Source organism: Pyricularia grisea, chromosome I (assembly GCF_004355905.1).
Source record: "Pyricularia grisea strain NI907 chromosome I, whole genome shotgun sequence".
NCBI lineage: Eukaryota > Fungi > Ascomycota > Sordariomycetes > Magnaporthales > Pyriculariaceae > Pyricularia > Pyricularia grisea.
In genome coordinates this window covers 958,108-985,812 of record NC_044973.1, presented here as the reverse complement: position 1 = coordinate 985,812, position 27,705 = coordinate 958,108, and the positions used below count along the sequence as shown (strand labels likewise).

The following is a 27,705-nucleotide window of genomic DNA, read 5'->3' as shown; positions in this document are numbered from 1 at the left end:
GTAAAAATATCAAAATTTTATTAAAAAATAAAAATATAATTAAAAAAAATTAAAAAAATCAAAAATTCCAACCTCCATTTGAGAATTAAGGGCACCCATATCCCAATTCGACCAATATAACAATTAAAAATAAAAAATAAATCGTTGTTAATTATCTCGTTAATTCCTATATCCAACGTACAAACCGTTTATTTTTACGATTTTAATTTAATTAATTATAACGGAGTGTCGGTCGCCGAATTGGCGAAATTACCTCCACTTAAGCCCAAAATGAACAAGTTGTCCTCAGACCTGAACCAAAGTAATCTTTGGTTGGACCCACAGGTATAAGCAAAGCCACGAATTGAGCCACGGCCACGCGGCTCAATTGGTGGAGCTCCGATTCAGGGATGAGCCCTGAGACTATGAACAACGCCTGAACAGCCTGAACAGCGACTAAGCAACGACTGAACACACTGAACAACGCCTGAGCAGCAACTGAACACACTGAACAACGCCTGAGCAGCCTGAACAGCGACTGAGCAGCCTGAACAGCGACTGAGCAGCGACTGAACACACTGAAAAACGCCTAAGCAGCCTGAACAGCGACTGAGCAGCGACTGACCAGCCCCTGAACAAGGTGAGCCACAACTGAGTGAGGATGAACATAGCCTGAGCGCGGGTGAATTTTGCCTGAACAGCCTGAACAAAAGCGGGGCGAATCACGTGGTAGATGTCAGGGATGCAATGGTCCAGATTCGGCGCAGATAACAATTATTATGGATAGAATCGTTTTTCAACATATCGCAACAGCTCGCCGCGCTTATTTGATGGCTTTGCACAATACTCAAGTCAAACGTCTTGAAGCAGAGTAGGACAGAGGACACGCGGGGAAGCTGCGAGGTTATACCCATGATATAATTGCACCCATTACACTCCTACCGCTTGGCTTCCTTCAATTCTACCCAGAGATCGGGCTTCATCCAGGTCTGATACGTATCCATGTCAGTCTCATCCCAGCGCCGCATGCACTCGCGGCCGGCGGCGCTGTCGGTGGGCTCGAGATCAAAGTGCCAGAGCAGGTGGGCCAGCACGAGGCGCAGCTCAAAGTAGGCCAGGTTCTTGCCCATGCAGCCACGCGGCCCCGTGCTGAAGGGCTGCGAAGCGGCATGGCGATCGCCGGCGTACCGAGGGTCGGCGCCTTCCTCGAGCCAGCGCTCAGGCGCAAACTTCTCCGGGTCGGCAAAGTTGATGGGCGAAAAGACGGCCGCCCACGGAGCCACCGATACGGTCGTGCCGGCCGGCAGCGCACACCCGGCAACCACGGCGCCGCATAACGGCACCACCCGCGGCTGGTTCGATGGCGCCGGCGAGAAGAGTCGGAGGGCCTCCTCGAGCGTCGCGTTGAGATACGGAAGAGCCCGCACAGTCTCCCACTTGATGTCACGCGGCGATGCAAAGGCGGCGCGCACCTCTGCGGTGGCGCGAGCCCGGGCAGCCGGGTGCCGCAGCATAAAGTAGGTCCAGCCCGTCATGGTGTTGGCGGTGGTTTCACTGCCGGCGCTGATGAAGAGCACCATGTTCAGGATGATCTCGGTCGGGCTCAGGGCGGCGCGAGAGTCCTCGCTGTCGAGGATGTGCTTGATGAGGTCTGGATGCTGGCGGTCTGGGTCTGCGAGCCGCGCTAGCGTCTTGGCCTTTGAGTTGGAGAAGTGGATGGTGCGCCACTGTGCCGCCTCGGCTGGTATGATTATCTTGACCAGGGCCTTGTGTAGTAGGGTGCCTGTCCCGGCAACCCTTCTGATTGCTTGGTCCCAAGTAGCCGCCTTGAAGATGTTGATGATGGCCCGAGCCCAGTCGTTGGACTCTCCGCCGTCCAAACATCCAAATGGCTCTGCAAAACAAATATCACCAATGATGTCGAAAGTTGTGTATGTATCTGAATGTGCATGTCAGTGTCATGTTGTCTGTCATGATGGTTTTACTGAAGGTACCTACACCACTCGCCAAGATTGACTGATTCCTTGTTCCGCGCCTTGGTGCGCAGTGCCGTCATAAGCTTGTCGACGTGGACTTGAAGGATATCCTGCTGCTGTAGCAAAGCACGGTTGGTGAAGGGAGCCGCTAGTGCACGTCGCTGTCTCGTATGCTCTTCATTGTTGGCCAGGCTGATACCAGTTTGTCCGTTCAGTGGTGAAACGGCCCCTATAAAGACTGGACTCTTTTCAAAGTTGGGTGTCGATTTCTGGTTCTTATCAGCATTTATGACGCTTGCTCAAAAGATTCTGATTCTGGTGGGAACCTTACATGGAATCCGTAAATATCATCCCAAGCCTCTACATTGATAAAACTGAGTTCGTTGGGCGCAACTCGGACAATAGGGCCTGAAGGAGCCCAAATGACCATTTAGTCAGTATCCTTTTTTTTGGCGAGGCCCTTTCACAATGAATTCATGAACAAACCATATTTTTCGTGCAGTTCCCGGTAGGCCTTGGGCTGTCGAGCTTTAAGAAGTGCCCACGCGGCAGGAACTTGAGTGATGCTGTTGAGCCAGGGCCCAGGGTACCGCCGGAGGGGATGAAAAACTCTCATACGGAGTATATGAATTATTAAACCGAGAATAATCTGGTTATGGGCAATTACTCCGTACCAATGTTAGAGAGTTTCAATATACAAACCTTTTGTTGTTTCAATTGACAATTGAATGTTACTCACCGTGAAGGCTACAGCCATGCCTAGTTGGCCGGCTATGGGCTTGCCCATCATTCCTAGAAAGTTCGGGGTAAACATTTTGAAAGCTAAACAAAGCTCAGTTTGAGAATTGATTTGCTGAGAGCTGTGGGAGAACTACTGTCTGGCAGGAATGAAAAATTAGCAAAAGTTCAACGCGATGATATGATGCTATGCTGATGGAGGAAGGGTTTCTCAAAAACGCCGGCCAATATCCCCCTAGAGAACAAGAATACCCCGCAGAGCCCTCGAGACGTGGTGGTTTTGGTTTTCCTTGGCGCTGCTCTTTCACAGGTTCACTGGCTCGAAGGGGGGCAACTCGGAGACAAGTATGCCCCGTATTTTTAAGTTTGACATCACATATACTGGTTGTCTTATCGGGAATATTATGCATCATGCGCCTTGTCTGGTATCGTAACATTGCATTAGCTGAGATGTATTGTCCCAGTTTGATTGAAACAATATTACCTATAAAACCACACCCCGGTGTCTGTTTGCCAGAACAACCAAATATCCGAGTTTCCTAGTCATTAATAGTCAAGTATTTATGTATTATGAGCGTATTAACATGCACAAAGCTCAATACTGATATACCAATCAGATAGGCGGTGTTCAAATTGTCAACAGCTAGATGGCTTGACGAGTCAGGGCATGCATCGTGGAACCAAGAGTAGAGGATAACAGGGCCGATATCGAAGAACAGACTGATGAGCATTCATCTCTGATCTTACGGGGAGTTTGAAGTTCCCAATCTCGGACGTGCTTGAAGTTTCGCTTTTTATCTCTTCCATCATGTCTCCGTCTGTCCCTTTCGAGACCATCCAAAATTTGCACGATTATAAGTTACTTCACAGAGTCTACGCCCAAGAAGCCCTTCATCAGCTGAACCTGTTCATGGACGCTGTGGTGATCACGTGCCACAACAATAGAGTATTAACACCAGAAGTCTATTTGTACTTCAATTAATGCTACGCAGATAATAAGCCTAATTATTCATCCACTCAGGGGCTTTCGTTTGCAGGCAGCACGTAAATTAAGACGATGGAAAACACATCACCTTGATATCTAGCTAGACCATCTACCAATGTTAGCTACCATAATGGTGATGTACCTAATTTTTGTAGCGCAATCCAACCGAATTACAATCAAACCGAGTCACAATCTTTCCGAGAACTCTGCCATATAATCTAAAGGCCCCATGGATGCTCCTACCTATTTCCGATCAGCAAGGTCGTGGCGCATCGTGATCCTCACTTTAAGCGGCGTTTTCTCCCAAACCTGAAAGACTTTCTGTTCCTTGATCCAGCGGCTCGATTCTGGGGCAAGGGCGAGGTCAAAATTCCAGAGCAGACGCCCAAGGATCAGGCGCATCTCGATCCAAGCGAGGCTAAAGAAGTTTCGTGACCCGTCAACTTTGATTCCAAAAATACATGGGGCGCCTTTGACGTTTTTGAAAGACGTCAACTCAAGATTGCTTGTACACACCTCTGACCAATGCAGGACCGTGGACCCAGACCAAACGGCATGGAAGCATCGAGATTGTCGTCATTGTACGGGAACGGAGGATCCTTGAGCCAGCGCTCAGGGACAAACTGCTCCGGGTTTGTAAAGTTGAAAGGTGCCATGCTTGACCCCATGGGATGCGAAAAGACAAGAGTTCCTGGAGGCACCATCTCCCCGGAAATGAATGCCCCTGTCTCAGTGACGAGTCTTGGCTGGCCTGAGGTGCACAAAAGGCAACTGGGTCAGCAGATCTGTTCGTGCAAGTATATCTTGTAGAACGGAGCTATATGTAGAGAAGGTTGTAGTGGAAAAGGGAAATGGTTGAGCCGATGAATCCTGAAATGTCAAGCTTACCGGAAGGCAAGGCGGGGTATGTACGTCCGGCTTCCTTGAGGACCGCTGTTAGGTACTCCAGCTGAGCAAGCGAGGAAGATGTAATCTCGGCCTCGGTGGCGAAACTCGACCGGATTAGGGTTGTCAATTTCTTCATGACTTCCGGGTGCATGCAAAGGTGATAGGTTGCACCAGAGAGATATGACGCGCCTAACATTGGATTTCAGTCATGCTGTCGTCAGAGAAATAGGCAAATTGAGGACCAAGTTTTGGTGGCTTACTAGTTTCACTGCCGGCAATGATAAGAAGGGCTGAGTTGCTGATGATTTCGCCCTCAGACATACTAAAAAGATGATATTGGTTATTAGCTGTCAAGGCACAGGCGCTGGAGAGGCCTCGTCGGAGCATGACTTACCCGTTTTCGTTATTCTTCAACATATAGCTCATGAAGTCGTGTTTGCCCTCATCGACACCCCGGGCCATCCTCCGCTTGGCGCTAGCCACCGCAAACCCAAACTCTTCCTTCCGGGCTTGCGTAAGTGTGGCATTGCTGTAGTAGTTAAAGGCCAACTTGTTGAACGGGTATGGAAAGCGGTTCAGCATCCTCTGCAGATAGCCATTCTTGAGCGACCTGAAGACATTAACCACCCATGGCTGAAATCAAAACAGAGTTAGCGCAAAGCTCTCCGACTAAAGTGAATATAATGGCCGACTGCTTTGTCACATACGTGAAGCTCGCTGCTTTCAAGACAGCCAAAATCCTGATCAAACGCCAATGCACCCAGTAGATCAAAGGTAGTATAGCTTTGGATTAAGTCAGAATTATCAGCAAGACCATAGCAGTTTTGAGGATATGGCAACGACATACTTGTACCACATGACCATGTCAACTTCCTTTCCATAGATTGCCTTATCTCTAAGACGGTCGACCATCTTGTCCACATATCGCTGGACTAGTGGTTCTTCCTTTGCCAAAGCCCCCTGGGCAAACATGTGGTTCATGACCCTGCGCATGCGCTTGTGGTCTTGCTCATTGGCGTTGATCTATTAGGGAATCTTGTTGTGAGAATTTTTTTAAAGTTCTTCAGTCAAGATATCACGGGGGACATTGTCATAGCTTACTATGTCTGAAACGCCGTTCAGATTCTTGCGGATGCCGAATGACGGCTTGGGCAGATTACCACGCGGCTTCGTCTGGGCCTCGGGTCCCGTCTTGCGATGGCCGTAGATGTCTTGCCATGCCTGGCTGTCGGCAAAGCTCAGCAGGTTAGGTTCGACTCGGACGACTGGCCCATATCGCTTGTGCAGATTCTGAATGTACCGAGTCGAGTCGCCATGGCAGTGCTTGAGCATCAGCGGAAGGAAGCTCGCTCGATACAGCAACGGTCCCGGATACCGGTGAAGTGGATGCAAAAAGACGTTATAGAAGCCGCGTGCACAAATCAGCAGCACGGCGATTCCGACAAAATACAGCAGGAAATTGAGCATGGCTAATGGTTTCTGCCGCCTGAGCAAGCAACGAGGAAATGACCTTTGAGGGTATGAGAGGTGGTGTAAAGGGATTCAGCGATGGAGTTCTCGGATGGACAAAAACAATGGGATGTCATTTGCATCCAAAAGATAATGACTGGTTGGAAACTGTATTGAAAGAGTGCACACTGCTGATTGCTCCCCTTGAGAGAAAGAGGTCCTATTTTTTCCCCACAAAGCGGAGCAAACAGAAGGGTATCCGTAGTAGTCTGTGGCTGCGGGTGATCGACATGGGCGACAAAATTACCATAAAGAGTAGGTCTTGGTAGAACTGGAGGCCTAGTGGCGGCAAGGCCCGAGTCAGCACTCGATGCGAGCGGGGAGAGAAGGTTACAGAAGACCAGCAGAGGGGACTTTGAACCTACGAAAGAAATGGTACGGCTGTGCAGACCCATGCAATTCTCTGGCCTCCCAATTATATGTAGTTTATCTCTGGTCTGCAGTTGGTATATTGCTGAAAATTTATTATTTATAAGCCGTAGAGGACCAATAACAGTGAAAATAATCAGTAAAGGTTGAAATAGAGTTTGATGACGCACATTGATGCTGGACACACGCTGGTCAAGATCAAGATTTTTTTGGCCAAGCCGCCAAGAGCGGAGAAAACAAAGAATACTGCATACCGCTAACAATATCCAAAGGACTATGGGTGTGAGTGTAACTTCTGAGCTGCAGCAGTTGCCCAGACTCGAGACGACCCTGAAAGTGGAACTGGAAAGAAAGCACGCAGTTAGTTACGTTACACCCAACAGCGGCGGAAGCGGGCCGTCCCACCGGTCGGTGCGTTTAATATCTAGGAAGCAAGCCATTATCCAAAATGGTCAAGTGTAGCCGGGGCCATCTTGAAGACTATCCATACTACACAATTTACAAAAGACGGGGAATTAAATATAGAGAGGGTGACCAGGCGCCAATGTAAATAAGCAAGTTCCGGTTTTCTGGTTGCATGAGAGCTCCTGCATACCATGACTACGTGGCAAGGTCCTTTGATGTGTGAAACCGAGTTAAATGATTGGTATCTGCCGGTACTACGTAGCATGCATATCCAACAAATCCTGGCACAAAAACAGGGTATTTCTAAAGCAAGAGCATGATGCCAGAAATTCGATCTCCCGACTGCACGATCATTTCTCCGTGTATTATTAGTTAACGCCCTGTGGCTCTTGTGGAGGGATTATGGCCCCACTGCCCCCGGAGTTGTTTTATGTCGGTAGAAGGGCTGGAGGCTTCAGTCTTTTTCGTGAAATACACGATTGGATGTGGGCACGAATGGATCAAAATCTGGGTTAATATGCAAAGCAAAAGGGTCTTGGCGCCTGATGGAGCGGTCCAGCTTTGAAATCGGGCATCATTGCGGTGTCAACGTCTAAAGCTGCGCTTTATTGGCTCTGGATGTCTCATGACTCGCCTTGGGAGTAGGCAGGCGGGTCTTGAAGGGGATTTTGAATGCAAGTCAGATAGCCACTAATGCTTGTTTTCAACCCATCCAGGTTCAAGGACTGCCAACTCTGGGTCGTGAATATGCACCTAATCAGATCGAGCAAGGAAATTTGGAAAAGAATGCAGGGCGGATTGGCAAATGGGGTGGTGACAATGACAGCACGAACATGAGGAACAACATGACGTGCCAAGCACTCTATTGAATCACATAATAGGAGAATACTGGGTCAGAGAGTAATCAATGTGATGGTGAACTAGCAAAGCGTCTGTGTGAAGAACAAAAAAGTTGACAAACAAAACAAGCGGAACAAAAGAGGGAAATTATTCCAGTTCTGATGCGAAACCAGGAGGCTGTCCATGATATTCCACCGCACCGTCTTAATCTAAGCCGCCTCAGTCACCCTGACCATCATGTTCGATTCAACAAAAACCGCATAGCTAAGGACATCGCAGGGCTTCAGAGGGCTGACTAGGTGCATATCAAAGCGGCGGAAAAGCTTGGCTTGGTTAGTCTACGGTACTGATAGAGATGAACAGCAAGATGGGCGGGATCTTGAGTTGACGAAGCTGACGAATAATGGAAAAGGGGGGGGGGGGGGGGGGGCTTTTTTCTTTTACCTCAAACACGACCTTGTGAAGCTCCATAAAGGCAATGGTCTTGCCGACGCACTGCCACTGGCCGGTCCCAAAAGCGAGCTCCACGTTGCGCTGCATAGCGGCGCGCGCCTCGGGCTCCAGGTCTAAAAACCGACCAGGGCGGAAAACATCGGTATCAGGACCAAAAAGGGCTTCAGATCGTAGCAGCGACGAAGTGTTGACGCAGACGGCGGTCCCGGCGGGCACATGGTGGCCGGCCAACGTATCGCCCCCCGCGGGAACCACTTTTGGTAGCAGTCCCAGCAGCGGGGTTCGCATACGCAAACCCTCGTAGATAACGGCCTGCAGTACAGGTAGACGCACCGCCTCCTCATTTTTAATAATGGGGGAGGAGGCTGCTCCAGAGCTTACAGCAGTGGCGATTTCGGCCTTGAGCTGAGCATATACGGCTGGCGTCGACATGGTGTGCACCAGCACGGACCTGATGGCCGAGGCGGTGCTTTCAATACCCGCAACGATCATGAAAAGACCCTCAACCTCGCATTCTGTCTGGTTGAGACCGTGGTGGATAAAAGAGCTCTGCAATACACGTCAGCCTGCAATGGAGCGGAACCAGAGAAATGGGGTGGAGAACGGAGGCATATGTGTAATGGGCACGGGAAACAGGGCGGTAGAGTGAAAAGCAATATTGCTCATCTGGGCCACTTACAAGCATATCCTTCTTCGAGTCAGGACCTTCCTGGAAGCGCCTGCCGACGTGTTGTTCAGCCACCCTGCGAAATTCCTGGGTGTCAGTTACACACATACGCAGGGGCAAGAAACAAAACAGTGTGGGTGGGGAGAATATGCCAAGATTGCCACTTACGCCATCAACGCGCCAAAGCCCTCCTTATCTTTGGGCCCGGGGCCAACAAGCTTCAAAAAGAACTTGGAAAACAAGATATTGCGGATCCAGGGGACGTCGGCAGACGTGGACATACGGGGCCACAAATCCCGTACACTCCCCAAAAAGTTGTACAAGTCCGTTTCGGATTGCAGATAGCCAAATTCCTGGCCAAAGCCCAGGCGGGTGATAACGTCCATGGTGAAATAGCACGAAATTGGCCCTAAATCGACCAAAGCACCCTGCGGTCGCTTGCCCGAGGCGTTTCCTTTTGCAGGGGCAGCGTATTTGCGCCGCAACGTGTTGACGAGGGTTTGTACCTGTTCGTCGATACCGGCCTCAAAGTCGGGCAGCTCGCGGCCGCTGTAGGCGTGCATGGTACGCGATTTAAATCGCTGGTGCGCTTTTTCTTCCAGCACCGTAAACATATTATCATGGTAGGGGTTAAAGCGGCCCGTGATGTACCAAGTGTCGCGCATGTAACCGCTCCGGGCCGCGCTGATGCGACGTATAATGTCCGGGTCGTCGGTCATGAGCTCGTTGGGCCCGATACGTACGAGCGGGCTCTTGTGCTTGCGGTTCAGTTCACGGTGCACCCAGTACTGCTTGCCGCTGTAGGTCGTTTTGGCCAGCCAAAGGTATGAGAAGTTTGCCAGCCAAGAGGCAGCGGGGAACTGGCGTAGTCGAAACCACGCAGCTAGGCTGGTTCCGATGTACCAGACCATGAGGGAAACCCCCAGCAGAGTGGCGTAACGGCCCAGCAGGGGAGACAGCTTGTAGGAAGTCTTCAGCTGCAACGAAGACAGGTAGAGACCCTTCTGATGCCAATCGACGTCGCAGGCATCCTGGATCATGGGGAAGACGTTGCCCATGATTATGGTAGAGAAATAGTGCAAACTATCGTTCAGCGACTCCATGGCTAGCTCAATAACAGCAGGTGAAATGGCTTGAACTGAAACGACGGTAGCAATAAGATAAAGGTAGGCAAGTCTCAGAACGGTTGAAATTTCTTCAAAAGTAGAGTGGATGTCTTTGTGTGTGACAAACATCAGAAGTGTATGTATTTGTGTGGGAAAGAAGCGTCATGAAATACGATCTTGTGTTTTACAAAACACCAGATATAGTTCCTGATTTTAACTTTATGGCGTAAGCGGAGGCGTATGGAGATAAATAACAGTCACTGGGCGCTCTATTTGGGGCGAGTAAGTACTTGGAAAGACGGGGGACTTGGTAGCCTTCGCCGTGCATCGACGCATATGCATCCCTGATTAATCCCACCTTCGCACATCCTCCACATGAAGCAACTCTCGCGTTATCATGTGAGCAAAGCCGGAGCCCTTGTTTGTTAGAATTCCCTCAGGTTGGAGGGCAGTCCCCTCTATAGGCTGCATGTTTCTTACTAGTCTAAACCTTAGTCTTGACTTGACGCAATTATTATAAAACGGTAGAGGAGTATATTAAGCAACAAAAAACACTTGGCTTCATTCTCCGGGCTGAAGTAAATGACTCGTCCGATGCAGAATCTGGCAGCTAACCTGCCAAGTCGCTGCAGAACCTCAAGTTTGGTTGTGGAGTATGCGTTTTGCGGACTCGATGCTCCTGCAATACAAGATTTCTTGAATTCCGGCTGTCACCCGGATAGTTTGGTTGGTGAATGTTGAAACCCCCGCAGGAAGATAATGCATCAAGGCTACCTGCTCCTCTTTTCTGTTCCCCATACTGACGCATGCATGCATGTCTTCAATGTGCTTGCGAATCCGCGGGTCAAGTTAGTAAACCAGATCTTTCCTAAAGCGGTAAATATTATTCCTGAGTCATGAAAGTAATAGAATGTTTAGGTATATGTATTGTTTAGGGATGATTAATCAACGACTCCTTTTGTAACTTCCCACTTCTCGGATTTCTTTGCAGTGAGGCCGTCTTTGCATCGCCACCATCCCTTCGCCCAGGGGATATTTGGTCCCAAAAGTGGAGCTTCAGGCATTAGTTGAGAGTGGGAGGTAAAAAAGATTGGATATATCGAGGGGTCAGAATGGAGTGGTGATCCAGTGACAAGTATGCAGCCGTGTGCATCGACGTGCAGCGAGCCGAGAGAATAGCGTCACGAAGAGCTAGCAGGACGCCTGTGCACGGGTGCCCAAATTACATGATTTCGCTTGTAAGCGGAGGCAATATCCCACAAGGAAACTTGTAACGGTTGATGTAGGGCGGACGGTGACAGTTGCGTCTCCGTACTGTTTCTCATGTAGGATCAGTTTCTATAACTTCTCCGTGTATATAAACCGGCACAAACCCTCAGGCGTTGTTCAAGACACCCATCAAAAAGACAGAACTTTTTCTCTAGGCTCCCGCTTGTTCTTTTGCAGTTGACTCTTCCAAACAAACTGTTCACGTCTTCTTCCTGAATCCTGGATCTCAGGGCTGTGTTAAACGTCGATACCTATCATCAAGTTAGAAGACCTATTTGCCCCTCCTTAAAACCATTTTGTTGTTGTTCCCTCTACAGAAACGAAGAGAACTTGCTTCATATTTCTTATCAAAACACTCTTTTTCATCACATATCCCAAGACAGTCTATTTGCAATATGCCTCCCAGGTTCAACGACTCGTGGTACTACCCTGACGACATTGCCCACGACCTTGATGGAGTCGAAGGCTTGTCAGAAGCTCTGAAACAAGAGGCCTACGCCTGCGCGTGGGAGTACACACGATGTGTCATCCCGCAGTACACCAACTGGGATCGATACGTCGCTTTTATGCGCACTATCATCATCGGCATTATCGCAGAATTCCGCGGCGAACTCGTCGATGTGGCAGCCAGCGACTCCATTATGGGCTGCTATTCGCTGACCGCGGTGCTGGACGCCCTGTTCGAGGGCACGCCGGGTCACCAGCTCATGGTGCGCGAATACAAGACGTTTTTGCTCGTTACTTCGGAGAAAACGAGCAACCGTCGCGACAGCGAATTGTTCCGTCGCTACGTTAACGGGCTGGCGACTTCCCCTCGCCACTGGTTCCGCATGCGCGATTGCGACGCCCTCGCGCGTTTTTCGCTGGCGGCCGCCCTGGCTTGCAACGATATAGACAACGTTTTCCCGACAGACGAGCAGTTTGAACTGTTGACCGAGATTGGCGACACGCTTTACGATGCCGTGGCCTTTTACAAGCACCGCAGCGAGGGCGAAACCAATAATACCTTTGCCTACGTGCCCGCCGATATACGGATCCAGGCTTTTCGCGTGGCCCGTGAAATGCTTTGGGCCCTGGACGTCGCTTACGCCCACAAGCCCGAAGGAGCTATCCTTATAAATTTTATCCGCTTTTTCGGCGGCCCTATCCACATGATGATGCGTCGGTACCGTTTCGTCGAAGAGGATATGACTATTGGCAAGCCCGAGACGGCCGCCGTTGTTGCGCAGACGCGCCGCAATTTCAAGCTGTGGAACCGCGTGGATGCACAGGTCCCACAGGATAGCGCAGCCAGTCAGACCAGCAGTGGCAGCAATAGCACCAGCAGCAGCAGCAGCAGCAGCAGCGGCGGCGGCGGGGATGGTGATGCTAGCTCAATCCATAGTAGCGGCATTAGCAGCAACGCCACCAGCATCGAAGCCGAGAAAGAAGATCAAAGCAGCGATTCCATCGAGGCTCCCGGGGCCGAGAGGTTTAGAAACCTGCTGGCGCGGAGCAAGGATCTCATGTTCCCAGAGCTGCCTGCGTACCTATCTCGGGCCGGCGAGCCGCACTGCAACCGATGCCTCTACCGATCTTCTTATGGCGCGCAGCAGCTGCATCGCTTCGGCGGCGTCGAGCTCTGCCGCGGGTGCCGAGCCATGTGGCGTGGCTACGTCGAGTCCCTGCCCGAGCGCGTCCAGGAGGGTTTCCCCGAAGTTGTGCTCAAGGCTCCACCGCCGCCCTCTTCTCACCTTGCCATTCCCACCAATGGCGAGGCGGACCCGGCTTCCATCCCAAGGAACAAGCGGCTGCGCGAGGATTTTACCGCTGGGGGTGAGTACTCCGCCGTCGTGGGGACGGTGCCGGCCGAATGCGTGCCCCGCTCCGCTCAGGATATTATGGAGGATGTGCTGCAGGCTGAGGGGGCTATCGACGATATGAGGTCGGCTGTGGCGGTGTTTTGACTACTTGAATGTTTCGAGCTTTTGCTTTGTCACGTACATCGTCTTTTTCATGTTTTGTCGTAGCGGCCAGCACTCAAACGTTTTTGTATTGGCTACATTAAGATATTCCACTGTCACTACAGGATTAGTCACTTTTGTATCAATGCAATCATCAACTTGTCCGGTGTTGTCAAAACTTTTATCCTGCAAGCATGGATCCGTCGCACTCAGCACCTAGCTTTGTAATTTTCCGTGTAGTTAGTTATATTGGGCCAGCGCCAGGGTGAGCAAAGCGGCGATTTCCGAGCCTCTTATCGGTCTAGGCGCCAAATTCACATGGCTTCCTAGTATTTACTTTGTCTAGTCTTTGGGTCGGTGCTTTATTTGACAAAGCGCATTTTCAATTTCTTTATTTGCTTTTTACTCGACGTGAGTAATGTTCTCAGAACTTAAAAATAGTAACAAAAACACACAGTCACTCCAATGCATTCGTTCTATTAATATCATCTTGCAATCTTCTCGTGTACCGGAAAAGTATTGTACCTTCTTTTACGATAGTTAAAAATAATCATTTAGTGCATTCTTTACATACATATACAACTGAACAAGCTTATATCCTGCAGCTCATCTCGCTATAACTAAATCCCTTCTTTGCTCTTTTGAAATTTTTATAATCTTAGCAGTTGGCTTCTTTATTACTTGAAAGTTGTTACTTTACACCTTCCCCTTCTCTCAGTCTTAATTTCAATTGGAAAAACTAAGCCAACTATTATCAAGTCAATAGCCATGCAGCTTTCAGCATTGTTTCTCCCTACAATGCTGGCAATCCAGGCCAGCGCTCGTGAGGTTCAACTTTGCAAAGTGCAACTTTGGAAAAAGGATTCAACCGAAGCCAGCGACGCCGTGTGGGTTAGTCCGGGCAATTTGGCCAGACTCAGACTCATGTTTGGCAATCATAATTTTTACCTTTACGCCAAAACTTCGGGCGAATGTCAGACTTCTCCCGTTTCAGATGGCCCATCGAGATGGGGCGAGAATAAAATCACGGGTACTCTCCATTGGGTGACTGAAGGAACTGTTAAAGTTCAAACAGTTTCTATGGAAGAAGTAAAAAAAGGTTACCCTTTGGATCAACATTGATTTCTCTCCTTTGGGTGGGGTCATCATTCGCATTTTATAATTTATTGAGATCAGGGGTTTTACTTGTGGTATGATTTTGAAGGATAGCACTGGTGGCGTGGCCTAGACGCACGGTACGGTCTGTGTCGGACATTCCAGCTGTATATACGCTGGAAAGGCTAGTAAGCAAGAGCGGGGAATAGGGAATAGATAGAGACATGGCGACGGAAGGAGAAATGGAGTCGAGAGGGGTAATCGTCTGAAATAAGCTTCATTGCACGCGTTCTGATTTCTTCTTCATTTTCGAGAAGCAGCGGGCAGAAAACTTGTCGACAAAAAACCAGATCACCCGCTGAAAACAATTCGGCACTTGTGTCTCGCGCAGGCATACAATCGATACATCGATGGAAATGAGTTTGCATCAGATTAGGAGTGCAGAGGAAGGATGGGCAAAGTGACACTTCCCAGCCAAACTCATATCTCTAGTTCATATCAAAGATACCGAGGTTTTCCCATTCCATGTTATCAAGCCTTGATTTGAGCCAAGCCTTGGCTTGAGCCCGAAAGTCGCAGACTGTTGACAACAATCGCTCCGTAAACTTTTGCATTTGATAAAGTTTGTGAGGGTCCCTGAAAATTGATTGTATTCTGCGCGATTTTGCTTCTTCCATGTTGTTCTCTTCTTTTTGTTTTGGGCCGATATATTGGCTAATCTGTTTCTTGACCTTCCATGTGTCGAACATCTGAATTATCAAACTGGGCTCTATCAAAGTATCATAAGATCAGATCTCGGACGTTTTACAAGTCCACCAAAGGTTAAACTCTCACTACGGTTTAAGTCCGCGGGTGTACCCACTCTTGTTTATGACGTATATTCGACTAAGCATTACTATAGCACCTGTGCAAAAATATTGCAACCCGACAGGGTCAACCCCCCACCTTGGTGGTTGCAATAAAATTGCACACCTATTCACCTACTGTAACTCTTGAAATTTAATTAAGGATTAGAAACCCGAAACTTGGTCATTTTGGTGATATACCCAAGCGAGGAGAAAGTAGGAATCGATTCTCAGCCAACAGAGGCGACATGGACTTGCACAACAGAGAAATCCATCTTGTGACCGGTGGCAACGGCTACATTGGTATACAAGTGGTCGCCACACTCTTAAACAAAGGCTTCATCGTGCACACAACGGTGCGCAACTTAAACTTTCAAAAGACCGCAGCTCTTCATGCTCTGCTGGAAAAGCATCCGGCCGGACAATTGAAGATTTTCGAAGCAGATCTGCTCACGTCCGGCAGCTTTGCAAAGGCCATGAAGGGTTGCTCTGTCGTGCACCATATTGCCTGCCCGTTTGTACTTCCCCAGAAGGTCAAGGATGGCGAAAGGCAATGCATCAAGCCGGCACTCGAAGGGACCCGCAACGTCCTGGCCACCGTAAATGAGACTCACTCTGTTAGACGTGTAGTCCTCGCGTCTTCGCGTAAGAGACCTTCAATTTTTGATATCTGGTTTCTCACGTTTTCCTTTGGTGTCTTGCTAACTTTCCAAATGCCTGTCATCACCAGTCGGCGCGATCTACGGGGATATGAGAGATGTTACCGACTACATGGACGGCACGCTCACTGAGCACTATTGGAACGAAACCAGTACCAGCTTCCATTACCCTTACCATTACTCCAAAGTCCTGGCCGAAAAGGAAGCCTGGAATATCGCCAAAGAGCAGAGTCGTTGGGACATGGTGGTGATCTGTCCCGGTCTGGTGTTGGGCCCGTCGCTATCACAAGACGGCTCCAGTTCGGGCAGCCTGGTTATGATGAATCAGATCCTCAGCGGCCAGCTCTTTTTTGGTGTACCCAACCTCAACTTTCCTACCGTGGACGTGCGCGAGGTGGCAACTGCTCACGTCCAAGCCGCCGAGCTCGCTTGGGCGTCAGGGCGCTACGTCGTCGCCGCAGCCGAGACTTGCCCCTTGGTCGATATTGCCAGAATTTACCGCAGCCAAGATGGAGCTTCAAAGTTGATCCCGAAGCACAAGGTCCCAGATTTGCTGTTTCGCCTTTGCGCTCCCTTGTATGGGCTGTCGCAATATTGGCTGAGCAGGAATTTGAGCGTTTGCTTTTCCCTAGATAACAGCAGAAGCGTGAAGGATTTGGGTGTACGATATCGACCGCTGGAGGAAACGCTTGCCGATGACTTTAGGGTGTGGAAGGAGGCGAAAAAGACGAGGAGAAAGACGAGGAAATGATATCGATCCTTCCGAGAAGATGTTTTTCCTTCATCTTCATTGTGTCTCATATCGGAGGTAAAAACTGTGATATCGATCACACAGTTCGCACTGTTTTGATATTTCATGGGCTTTTTATGTTCTGCATATTTGTCTTGCTTGAGGAGGGCGGTTGTGGAGTTCTTGATGGGACACTGTGCAAACAGAGGCCCTTTAGAGCAATAAAGGTCAACAGCAATGATGTGGGTTGATCGGCTAGAGAGCCAAGGATTTGGAGTGGAGTAGGTATTGGTGCGGGGTCAAGTTCCCGTTGCAACATGCATATTTCTGATGCTGCCAGGCATTGGATACAAGCAAGACAAGATGTTTACTACTGTATTCAGGGGTGCGGGGTTGGACACTGCAGCTGGCATTACGGCGAGCAATCCATCCTACCTCGTCGGTCGTCCTGCATTGAACCTTAACGCCGAACTAAATGGGCAGATGCTTGCCGTTGATACATCAATGGTTTGGTCCGAAGCCCAATAAAACAGAAAGAAAAAAAAAAAAAGAAAAAAGGAAGAAAAAAAAACCATCGCGTTTGGCGATTATTCAACGATGGACCCGCAAGAGGTTGCGCGACTGGCCAAGAAGGTCTGGGGTGAGTAACCATGGCACTCTCCTCAAACCCGACATCCTTACCTGCCAAAGGCTTTCAAAATCTGACAAATTTACCTCCAGCCAGATACAAACTGGCCGAGCCGACCAAGCGAATCCTCATCGGCATCGCAGGCATTCCCGGTGCCGGCAAGACAACCTTGGCACGTCGCGTGACCGACGAGCTGAAGGCAATCCAGCTCGCCGAGGATGAGACGGCGAATGGTGCCTTTGTAACAGACATCCCCATGGACGGTTACCATTTGACGCGCGCGCAGCTGGCCGCGATGCAGGACCCTCAGACGGCTATCCACCGGCGAGGTGCCGCGTTCACCTTTGACGGGGAGGGCTTCCTTGCGCTAGTACAGAAGTTATCTCTCCCGGTTGATGAGGAATCCGGAGAGCGGGGCGCGGCCGCGATCTATGCGCCCAGCTTTGATCACGCTGTCAAGGATCCTGTAGCGGACAGCATTCCCATCTCGCCCCAGACGCGCATCGTCATCATTGAGGGTAACTATCTCGCCCTTGATAGGGAGCCCTGGAAGTCGGCTGCCGCGCTGCTGGATGAGATATGGTTTGCCAGCGTCGACCGGGAGGTTGCGAGGGAGAGGTTGGCCAAGAGGCACGTCGAGGCTGGTATTGTACCTGACGAACAGGCCGCCAGGGAGAGGATCAGGACTACTGACTTCCTCAACGCGGATGACATTGAACAGAATTTGCTGCCGGTGAGCGAAAGGGTCAAGTGCGGCTGATAAACGTTGTATCTGTTTGCCGGTCTAAATGTATCTGCATGATCCTACGAGACATTATTTTTACACGGTGTATTACGAATCTAAACATATACCTGGAAACAAATTCCCAAAAAGTCTTACTCAACTCTCTTCCTCCTCCTCTACCTTTGCAAGCTTCTCTTCGCCGTCATCATCATCTCCCTTCAGGCCATCTCCGTCCTCATTCTTCAATGCCTTTCTTAACTCGCACCTCCCTGCACTCTTTCCTCCAGCCTTACACTCCGCACACCTCTTCCCATGTGTGATCAGCAAGACATGCAGCCCGTACTTGTCCTCGTCTGGAATCCTAGCATCCAGATGCAAATGCGCCTCCTCCCGACTCGTCCCCGCCGGTCTCCAGCCCAGCATACCGGTCAGGCGATGAACATGCGTGTCCACAGCAAAGCTCTCCCTGCCAAGACAAAAGAGCAGCACGCAGCTGGCCGTCTTGGGCCCGACACCTTTAAACGCCAGCATCTCCCGCATGGCATCCTCGTCACTCGCCTCCCGCAGGTGGTCGAGCGAGTAGACGCCGTACCGCTCCACGCAAGTCTCGAGGATCGACATGATGACGCGGCTCTTGACGACACTGAGCCCACCGCACCGGATCGCCTCCTCGAGCTTCCCGACCCCGCCCGCCACCACCTCCGGCCAGTTGTCGTGCCGGCCACCGTACGCCCGGTCCATGGACCGCTTCGCCCGCGCCGAGTTGGAGTCGGACGTGTTCTGGCTCAGAATCGTACGCACCAGCGCGTCGAGCACCGAGGGCGCGTCGCCGCACCCCGCCCGCCCCGCCGGGCCTGCGGTCAGGGGCACGGTGGGCCGCTTGCGTGCGCCATGCAGCTTGGCGAGGATGCGGTGCACGCGCTTGCATTCGGCCGGGGTGGGGTGGGGGAAGTTGGGGAACGGGCCGAGCTTGCTGGCGTCGCCGCCGTAGTACTGCTTTAGCTTGCGCGACGCCAGGGCGGAGCTCGTGCTGGGTGAGGTTGAAGCCGGAGGAGGGATTGGGGCTGTTGGGATTTTGGAAAGCACGTCGTGGTCATCGTCGAGGTGCTCTAGTTTGGCTGCGGCAGACTCTGTCTTCACGGCTTCGGACTTGACTCTTTTTCGACTGGCGGGCGATTGGTCTGTAGATTTATTTTCGGCAGCTCGCTTCCTTCCTGTCGGTCGTACTGCCGGTTGCTCGGTCTTGATGGGAGTGTCAAAGCCGGTTTTTGCCTTGGCGGCGGTCGATCTGGTGACTCGAGCCATGAGAATTCGCCCGTGTATCATGCCACAATCTTGTCCGTGGATTTTTTCCTTGTTCAAGTGAGTACAAGCAGTTCTTAATTTCTTTGATGGCAGACTTCAATCTTCGCACGACATCACGTTGCGCTCGGAGGTAGGAGTGCGCTGTGTAAAATTTGTGACTGCGTTCAATGACGTCAAGAATTGCTTCACGACGCTACCCTTTTTTTTTTTCTTTGCTGCAGGGCTGATCTACAGTAGGTGTGCAAAAATATTGCAACCCAAACCCACAAAACGCGACACCGCGTTTAAAATCGCGTAAACCTTCCCCAGCCTCCTTTTTTTCAATCTTTTATTCCTCAACAACAACATGTCACCAGAACGTGATTTTGGTAAATTATTAACCGGAAACCGCCAAAAATATTGCAATTTTAATCCTTTGGCGCGCGCCGTTATAATACAGGCGAAAAAATTGGGCCAAAATCTAACGGAGGTTACGGAAGTTTTCGGTATTACAAAATTAACTATTTTCCGCACCGAAAAAAAAATGAAATAAAGATCGTTTGTTTAAAAATAAGCCCGACCAAAATAAAAAAAAATTATTTACAAATAAAAACCTACGCGTATTCGTTCGTTCGATACGTAAATTACCTTAAATTAACTAAAATTCGTTCCAAACCGAAATAAAAGGCCGTAATAACCGTTGGATTTATAATAAACGTTTAAAAAAGTTGGGAATATTCCGTTGGAAAACCAAATAACGTATTTTATTATCCCTTAAATCTGTTAAATTCCGCTTTTATTTTATAGGTAAATAGGAGGGTAAAAAAAATAAATTAACCGAAATAAATAGGTTTATAATAGGGGTATTTAATATGGCTAATAACGTAATATATATAGGTTATTTACAATAATAAATGCTTAATACAAAATTTACGTTTAGGAGGATTTATATAGATTTTTAGCTATCCAAACGAACGTTATAAGCTAGCCAATATTTATTATAAAGATTACGGCTACCCAACGATTACAATTATATTTTGGGCTATTATATGGAAGGGGGGTAGGATTAAATTAATCGCCATATAACGAGACAAATCCTTACGTAAACGAAGCGGTTATACGTTTTGGAATTATACCGAGGCGTTAAAAAAAGGCTTTTTTCCATTATATAACGGAATAAGGCGTTTTTAACAAAATAACGCCAAAATACACGTATTTAGGAAATTTATAGACTTTATTTTTGAAAACGCTATCGAATTTATAAATTGGCCGGTTTATAGCCCAAATTTAAACTTTATAAAATACGTTTGGAAAATATTAAAGGAAATATTATATAGGGAATACTTTTATTTATAAAATTTGGGTAAAAATACGGCTAATATCGAGAAATTTACCGTTGCAGCCCAAATTGTATGGGATGGGTTAAATTAGGCTAAAATCGACCACCTTATCAATTTAATGCCGCGTAGGGTTTAGGCTGTACGTAATACCGAAAGTTGGTATACCAAATATTAAAATGTATGTAAATAGCTTTATTTTCATGTATTTACTTTTTCTGTAGCCCTCGAATTGAGCTGGTGGACTTACACCAAAGATTGGTGGTCGAAGCCAAGGTGGGGGCGAGATCCGTTGGGTTGCAATATTTTTGCACAGGTGCTGTACTTGCCCCGCCACTATCGATCTAGCGTCTCGTTTCCACCCTCAGCCCCTGATCGGTTCGCCCCGATCGATTCGATCTCTCAGCCTGTGGAGCCTTCAGGCCAGTGACAAATGCCATCGGTAGGAATATTTGACAAAGCTCAAATCAATGATAAAAAAAATAACAAATAAAAAGGTTGTAAAAATATTTTCGCATTGTTCATCAAACAGTTTTTCCCTTCTTCTTTCACCCACCCAGAAGAACTAACTTCTACACTGGTTACCAACTGGATGTATCGGATGACGGATTTGTGCCTGATGGAAAGTTTCTCCGTAGGGAAATTACTGCACTAAGATTAAACCACTCCGTCGTTCTTGTTCTGTCGGTTTCCGCCCACCCATGTTCACGCGTATGGACGGGCGCCTCCTCTCGCGGCTAGCTCGTGCATGACCTTCTAATAATTGATAACGCTGTTTAGCTGTCAACTGTATCAACCGCGGGGTTTCATCCGCTGGGCATCTTTCCAGCTAAGATTTTTCGCCCTAGTCAAACTGCTGGTCCCTCATAACACGTGGCCCCGTGAAGTTTGAACAATCTCAAAAGATCGTCTTAATTGTCGCATCTCGTAACATGGTCACGCGAGCTGTGGACATGATCCTTCAAAAGTACCAGCTTCGAAAGGAACCCCCTTAATTTTCTGGCACAACTTTACCGCAGCGGCGTTGGGAGTCCAGTACTTTATAGTCCCTCTTGATGCAATAACTGCACCTCTGGTCGGGCGCAAGGGTGCCGGGTGAAGTTCGGATTGCCGCTTGGTGTCGCAAAGTCAAGACCTTGCCCCTCGAGCTAGGGTCATGATTTTCACAAGCCCTAGAAGGGCAGCTTAGCGGGCTTTGATTGTGCACTTTGTTTTTGGACTGTGTTGAGGTGTTGTGCTCTCTCGCTCGACGTCGACTTGAGCAAGTTCTCGTCGATGTGCCCTGGCTCATCGGCGGAGCTGGGAAATCAAGGCGGATTAGGTCCATGATGGGCGTTCAAACCCTCATACTGGATGCTGACTGTCGAACATATCCTTTGGTTTTGGTCGGCAGCTCGCCAGAGCGACAGCCTGCTGTGGAAGCCGAGTAGCTAACAAACAGGCTCAACTGGGGCATGGCAGGCGAAGATGGTGGTCCCAGTCACCCAAGAGCAGCCGTTCCACTCCTGGATGATCAAAACTGACAGTAGCGCTGCCAGCGTGAGCTCGGGCTGAATCTCAGTATATCCGGGTTCTTGATCTGCATCCCCGCCTTGTCGGTACTCCTCTTGTTCCCGTGTACGCATTCATCCTTTTCCAAGCCCACCTGATTGCAACAATGTCGGATGGGTCAATTTCGTCGTTCCACTTGAGGCTGCCGAGATCCTTTGGTCTTTTGCTAGTAGGTGAAAAGCTTAGTTCCAGATACCGATAGTCCAAGTCTTGGCTTGGTGAGTCGGACGGAATCTGGATGCCGAGATCCAGTGGGAATATAATCTCAAAGTTGTAATTTGACAACGTATCGAGCCCTTGTTGTCCGTCTTGGTAGCCGGCGCTGCCGACCTAGGCTGTTGTGTTCTGGTACTAGATGGGATGAGATAGTTGCCCAAGTCAAAAAGCAAGCCCAAAATAGCAAATGTGGGGTAGAATACGATATTCTCGGTGTCAACCGGCAAGTAAATGGGTCATCGCAGCCACAGCTGCCGGGGACAAGCGGAGATCGTCCGGGGTGACGGCAGGAGTTGTACGGTGGGCAAGTCGTTGTTGGGGTCGGTCTTCGGAAACAATTAGTGCCGTAACTGACAAAGTATGATACAAAGAGTTCAGGCCGGCCATGTACGGTATAGCGGGTGGGCTAAGGTGTGCAGGCCAATTGTATACGACGTGCGGATATATCTCCTTGCAGATCAAAAATGGCACCGATCTCATCTCGTGAACCTAGTGCGAAACAGTGAAACAAGGACCGTTCAGGCGAATATTGGTAGTAACCAGTATACCGGATCTTTTGACCAACTATGATAATAGGCTGCCTCTGGATACATCATTCATATTCTACCCAGCAAGAACAGTTCATGAAAGGTAAGGGATGCAGAGGTGGTAGAATAAGCCGGCTTGGTTTGGGTTATTAAGTTCCACGGTCCACAATGTAAGTTTTCTTTCAGCAAGATCGTCAGTCGAAAATACCCATATGGTCGTGTGGAATTATTTCTCAAATTGTATCATCTATTCCAGCACAGACAAGGTCTCGATTCCCGAAGAGACATCTACCGAAGCTAAAATCGGCATCTCCCATCTTCTTGTTCGTGTCTTCAATTTGACTTCGATAGTTCCCGAGTTGCTATCTTAGTGCCCGTAGACGTCGATATTTTGTCATGTTCTTCACGGTAAAGCATGACGTCTGACTGCGTATCCTTGTTCATGGAATATTCCTGAGGAAAGTCTAATCTCACAAGTTCCTTGTGTTTCCCACAACATCGGATGGTGGAGCACATGCTTGGTCGCCCTACCGCTGCCAAGACGACCGACATCGGGAATTTACAAAGTACGGTCGGTCTTCAACCATTCTGCATTTGCAAAGCATAAACCCCGACTTTCATCCAGATATTTGATCTGACATATCAGGAAAAGAATATCTCCGTGAACGAGTTTTTTGACCTTGGCAAGCTATGCAGTAGGTATCACATAGAGGTGTCTAACTGTGTATAGAAACAAAGAATAAAAATTAGATCAACAGCTGGCGGGCCCAAGGTTTTGATCCCTCATGGACCAGGCTGCATGCGAGCCTCCAATGACGCTCGTTAGCGTAGAGTTGACACAAACATGGTAGCGGCACATCTACCGAGGCCACCATTTCAGGTAAACATGTCGGCTCCGGGGCTGCTGAAATCTGCCACAAACTTCTTGTATACCTCAAATCCAGGGAAGCTCCAGGAAGAAGAGCTTGTCATGCTACGACGTGGAACGGTGTGAAATAATTGTTTTGCGCCATAGTAATTTAGAGAGACTAGACCGTTTTTGGCTTTTTTCTCGCTCCCATTTAAAGCTTGGTTTTGAAACCCAGACGAAGTTCGGGCAGAGATTCCACGGGGAAGGAGAGAAGGATGAACCCGGAGAAGTACACCGGCTCCATATGCATTCCCCAGAGTATTCTTTATCGTATACCAGCTGATTATTTTGCGCGTGCGCACCTTGACTTTACCGTAATTCGATATTGTTTAGCTCTTCTTTTTCTTTCTGCATTGGGGAGGTTTAGTTGCTTTTTTTAATTAAGCTTCATGTCATCATCATGCCAATTTCAGGTCAGCTACACCGAGTAATGCCGAGAAAGACTTTCCGAAGCAGCAACCCCCGCTAGAACGTACCTGAATATGGATTAGCTAAAAACTGAACTTGGGCAGGGTATTCCCAACCCAAGGGCCCAACCATCTGATAAACCGGCACAATGGCGTGTATCAGTCCCAACCTGCCCAACTTGGTTTGGTTCACGAGAGAGATACGACCCACTGCTCTGAAGCTGTATTCAGCTGCTGCTAGAAGTAAAGTACGATGGCCATATAAGGCATGCATACCTGAACCCAAAAGCCACCGGAGAGATGCATGAACGATATAGTCTAGTAATACGCCTAATAATACCCTTTTACTGCACATCTTCTCAACATTAATTAATTATATTTCCCAGAAGTCAGCTCCAGGGGAGCCAACTCAAACAAATATGCACCAACCAATCAACCTGTTTGTCGCAGCTGGTCTGCTTATATCCCTCGCCACTGCTCTACCTGCCTCATCCATCGATAGAGTGGAGGCCATTCTCGAAACTAGGCAAAATCGCAACAGACAGGTGCGGGAATACCCTAGAAGAGTCCCACACCAGCGTTACTTAGCGGGGAGCATCCCTAGTTGACTCTGACATTTTGACTAACGACAAAGCCAAATGACAACTAGAGTGCTGCTGGTCCCTGCGCCGACATGACTATCGTCTTCGCCCGCGGAACCACGGAGAGGGGCAACGTCGGGACCATCGTTGGCCCTCCCTTCCTTGAGGCCGTCCGCCAGGCGTCCAATGGTATGAATGTCAACATGCAGGGAGTGGAGTATCCTGCCGACATTCGGGGATTTATGAGAGGCGGTGACGCGGGGGGTAGTTCAAGGATGTACGTCCATTTCCAAGCTACCTTGCCCAAAATAAGAACATTGCCCACTGACAGTTAACCAAACGCAAAATATAGGGCAGGCATCATAAAAGCCCTGGCAGAAGACTGCCCTAACACGGGCATCATCATCTCTGGCTATTCCCAGGGCGCGCAGCTGATGCACAACGCGGCGGACCAGCTCGACGCCAACACATCGTCGCGCATCACGGCGGCCGTTGCGTTCGGCGACCCGCTAAAAGGGCAACCAGTGACCGGAGTAGACTCTTCCCGGGTTATTGTCATATGCCATGACGGTGATAATATTTGCGAAGGTGGCAGCCAGATCCGCCAGGCACACCTCACTTATGGACAGGATGTGGGGAAGGCGGCTAACTTCATCATGAAAGCGGCCGCCGCTGGCCGGAGTGCCAATGCGAACTAAAGTCTAAAGACATGCCGTGGTGAAAATCGCATCAGTGCATGGTGTACTGGGTGAGGTTCTGGTTTTTTAGGTACGATATGAGATTGTCAACAACAAGGATATAGCGGGCCAGATATGTATTATAGGTTTGCGCACTCCTAAAATTCCAATCACCTGCCGCGGCCATGTTGAGATTATTTTTGTTCCACAGAAATTTGTGTTGATTGCCGCTTCGAGGATTACAAGGTAAGAAAGTAAGCGACCAATGACCACTTAGTACGGCGTAATCCTTATGACCGCGATTGACATGATCTCAACATCATGATACAATTTAAGCAACACTCATTGTGTCCGTCAACTACCCCTAGCACCCGTGAATATCTCTTCGTCGAAGTATTGGAAGATATCATTTGTACTTCGTTAATCCGTAAAGCTTTGACAAACTGTCATACAAATTTAAAACCTTATCTCTTTTTGCCAGTTAAGCGGTCAGGATAAATGTGACGTTCTTTCCGAACACCTTTGAAAAAAACCCATCGACTTGAGTCACTTGACTGATATTGCGGGTTGCATTCTTTATCAAAATGAACATTGATCTTCTTGATTTCTGCATCCCAGCCTGTATATGAGTGGTCAACCCCCTCGCGGACCAGAACCTTTTCCCCATTGATGCTTTCAACTCGATAAATAGTGTAGAAACATTTTTGAGACTCGGAGGGTGGTGAGAAATAAGGATCGCTTGCGGCGTAAATGGTCGGGAAAAGGGCCGCAGAGGCGGCGATAATTGCGAATAAGCCTTGGATTTGCATCTCGTTTTTCGCCTGTTGCTTTCTTTTATTATCAGCCAAGTTTACCGATCAGAGACCTGGCTTAAGCGTCGGCCAGTAAAAAAGGCACTAGAGGAAATCATACAACAGTGTGCTGAGTAAACGTGGATAAAGAGAATTTTTTCAAGTGCTAATTAAAAGATTGGCACCAGAGTTATATACAGTGCTCGATAGCCTGTAGTACTAGCTGAATACATATTTATATATCAAATGCTTGGAGCTGCTAATAGCAAGCATTGTTCGACATCCTATTTTTATCGTCCGGCCTTGCCCGATAAACAATCATTACTATAAGTCAGTTAAATATGGACAGCCTTTGCTATATTTGTTATTGATTGTCATAGTATGCTTTTACATTAGTCAGTAACTGACGCATACATTTTAATATCATTTATGGTTCAGTATTGAAATCTTTGCATTGTCCAGTTGCAAGTGTTTAACGTCTTAAACAAAGCTGATAGTCTCTCCAATATACTTACAGCCAGAACAGGCCATAAACAAAAGTTTTTGCAGATGGGCTCGTTCCGCCTGGCTTTTTTTTTGTTCACAAGCTTTGCAAAAAGAGATTAGCATTGACGCCAGAAAGAAAGGCAAGCTAGGGCCAACCTTTATGAGTCGGGAAATGTCAAAAAAAAAAAAAAAAAAAAAAAAAAAAAAAAAAAAAAAAAAAAAAAAAAAAAAAGAACCTTGCCAGTGATACATTTATCCCAGGAAAATGGCTGGACGTGGAACAATTGTTGCGGACAGCGACTTTAACTTACAGATTAAGCCAGCCTTGGGCAGCTGGGAATTTCCTTGTCTCCTGGAGATTGCCTTTGAAAGCCTGCTAGTCACATAAAATAATAAACAACGTTCCAACTTCAAGGGTGAAGTGCCTACTACGTACCGACTCAGGGAATTCCGAAGTTAGTATTAATGTAACACGCCATGTCAACAAACCGTGGTGTAAATAATAGAGTCGTGACTACAATTAATCGATAACTCGAGTGCAGCAAGTTATGGGCCCTTACAGCGAGATGGGCATGGAAAGAAATGCTGAAAACAAACACAAAGAATGATGACTTGGCAGGCACAAAATAATAACGGCCAAGGATGCAACCAATTGTTCTTTCTTTTGTTTCAGTTAAAGTCCCTGCAGCCCGGAGTTGTGGATACGTCTGACAATATACTGAGCCAGAAAATGTTGCAATGAAGCTGGTGCAATGTGTAGATTGAGTTAAGCGGGAGGGGGAAGGAGACCATACACTCTGAGATGACACGGCCCAATGCAAGTATTAATTGAAAAAGGTACATGGGCTTCTTCAAAATCACGCTCAAAGACGTAGAAGTGGCAGCTGTTGTAAATTTCTGGGCTTCAGCGTCGTTTGAACTCGCAGCTCTCAGGCCTTCGGTTGGTGAGTAAGGTCACGTGATGAGTACAGTTGTATTTATCGGAATGATCCGTTATCAGTCCTTATTCCAAGTAGTTTATCACCAAGTTTGAAGAAAATAGAGAAATTGTAAATTTATTTTCCAGCAAGGTTGGAGGGTGACGGTTACTTGTGCAAAGGTTAGTTAGGTAGGCAACCACGCAGATGACG

The 27,705-nt window shown here is 48.5% G+C and overlaps 10 protein-coding genes across 10 annotated transcripts; 5 read left to right on the top strand and 5 right to left on the bottom strand.

Annotated features, from left to right (window-relative positions):
* Positions 1–917: 917 nt before the first annotated feature.
* On the bottom strand, positions 918–2,938 carry PgNI_05383 (uncharacterized protein; the record flags this gene model as incomplete). Its single annotated transcript, XM_031125416.1, has 5 exons — positions 2,695–2,938; positions 2,442–2,604; positions 2,287–2,363; positions 1,978–2,224; positions 918–1,918 (listed from the first exon to the last, which is right to left on the bottom strand). Exons 1-5 carry the CDS (start codon positions 2,767–2,769, stop codon positions 918–920), a joined length of 1,563 nt encoding a protein of 520 aa, XP_030982071.1. The 5' UTR covers positions 2,770–2,938.
* An 890-nt stretch (positions 2,939–3,828) lies between these two features.
* Positions 3,829–6,033, bottom strand: PgNI_05382 (uncharacterized protein; the record flags this gene model as incomplete). Its single annotated transcript, XM_031125415.1, has 8 exons — positions 3,829–4,096; positions 4,195–4,429; positions 4,567–4,755; positions 4,827–4,888; positions 4,961–5,199; positions 5,274–5,349; positions 5,414–5,589; positions 5,668–6,033. 8 exons carry the CDS (start codon positions 6,031–6,033, stop codon positions 3,922–3,924), a joined length of 1,518 nt encoding a protein of 505 aa, XP_030982072.1. The 3' UTR covers positions 3,829–3,921.
* A 1,865-nt stretch (positions 6,034–7,898) lies between these two features.
* Positions 7,899–10,044, bottom strand: PgNI_05381 (uncharacterized protein; the record flags this gene model as incomplete). The annotated part of the gene is made up of 4 exons (XM_031125414.1): positions 7,899–8,027; positions 8,134–8,691; positions 8,822–8,885; positions 8,978–10,044. The coding sequence occupies 4 exons, from the start codon at positions 10,042–10,044 to the stop codon at positions 7,899–7,901; spliced, it is 1,818 nt and encodes a 605-aa protein (XP_030982073.1).
* Positions 10,045–11,579: 1,535 nt separating this feature from the next.
* On the top strand, positions 11,580–13,130 carry PgNI_05380 (uncharacterized protein; the record flags this gene model as incomplete). Its single annotated transcript, XM_031125413.1, has 1 exon — positions 11,580–13,130. The coding sequence occupies one exon, from the start codon at positions 11,580–11,582 to the stop codon at positions 13,128–13,130; it is 1,551 nt and encodes a 516-aa protein (XP_030982074.1).
* Positions 13,131–13,925: 795 nt separating this feature from the next.
* On the top strand, positions 13,926–14,249 carry PgNI_05379 (uncharacterized protein; the record flags this gene model as incomplete). Its single annotated transcript, XM_031125412.1, has 1 exon — positions 13,926–14,249. One exon carries the CDS (start codon positions 13,926–13,928, stop codon positions 14,247–14,249), a length of 324 nt encoding a protein of 107 aa, XP_030982399.1.
* Positions 14,250–15,315: 1,066 nt separating this feature from the next.
* Positions 15,316–16,477, top strand: PgNI_05378 (uncharacterized protein; the record flags this gene model as incomplete). Its single annotated transcript, XM_031125411.1, has 2 exons — positions 15,316–15,712; positions 15,798–16,477. The coding sequence occupies 2 exons, from the start codon at positions 15,316–15,318 to the stop codon at positions 16,475–16,477; spliced, it is 1,077 nt and encodes a 358-aa protein (XP_030982398.1).
* A 502-nt stretch (positions 16,478–16,979) lies between these two features.
* On the top strand, positions 16,980–17,954 carry PgNI_05377 (uncharacterized protein). The gene is made up of 2 exons (XM_031125410.1): positions 16,980–17,096; positions 17,177–17,954. The coding sequence occupies exons 1-2, from the start codon at positions 17,054–17,056 to the stop codon at positions 17,842–17,844; spliced, it is 711 nt and encodes a 236-aa protein (XP_030982405.1). The 5' UTR covers positions 16,980–17,053; the 3' UTR covers positions 17,845–17,954.
* A 10-nt stretch (positions 17,955–17,964) lies between these two features.
* On the bottom strand, positions 17,965–19,134 carry PgNI_05376 (uncharacterized protein; the record flags this gene model as incomplete). The annotated part of the gene is made up of 1 exon (XM_031125409.1): positions 17,965–19,134. One exon carries the CDS (start codon positions 19,132–19,134, stop codon positions 17,965–17,967), a length of 1,170 nt encoding a protein of 389 aa, XP_030982404.1.
* A 5,325-nt stretch (positions 19,135–24,459) lies between these two features.
* Positions 24,460–25,319, top strand: PgNI_05375 (uncharacterized protein; the record flags this gene model as incomplete). The annotated part of the gene is made up of 3 exons (XM_031125408.1): positions 24,460–24,585; positions 24,690–24,898; positions 24,974–25,319. 3 exons carry the CDS (start codon positions 24,460–24,462, stop codon positions 25,317–25,319), a joined length of 681 nt encoding a protein of 226 aa, XP_030982407.1.
* Positions 25,320–25,762: 443 nt separating this feature from the next.
* Positions 25,763–26,107, bottom strand: PgNI_05374 (uncharacterized protein; the record flags this gene model as incomplete). Its single annotated transcript, XM_031125407.1, has 1 exon — positions 25,763–26,107. The coding sequence occupies one exon, from the start codon at positions 26,105–26,107 to the stop codon at positions 25,763–25,765; it is 345 nt and encodes a 114-aa protein (XP_030982406.1).
* Positions 26,108–27,705: the final 1,598 nt, after the last annotated feature.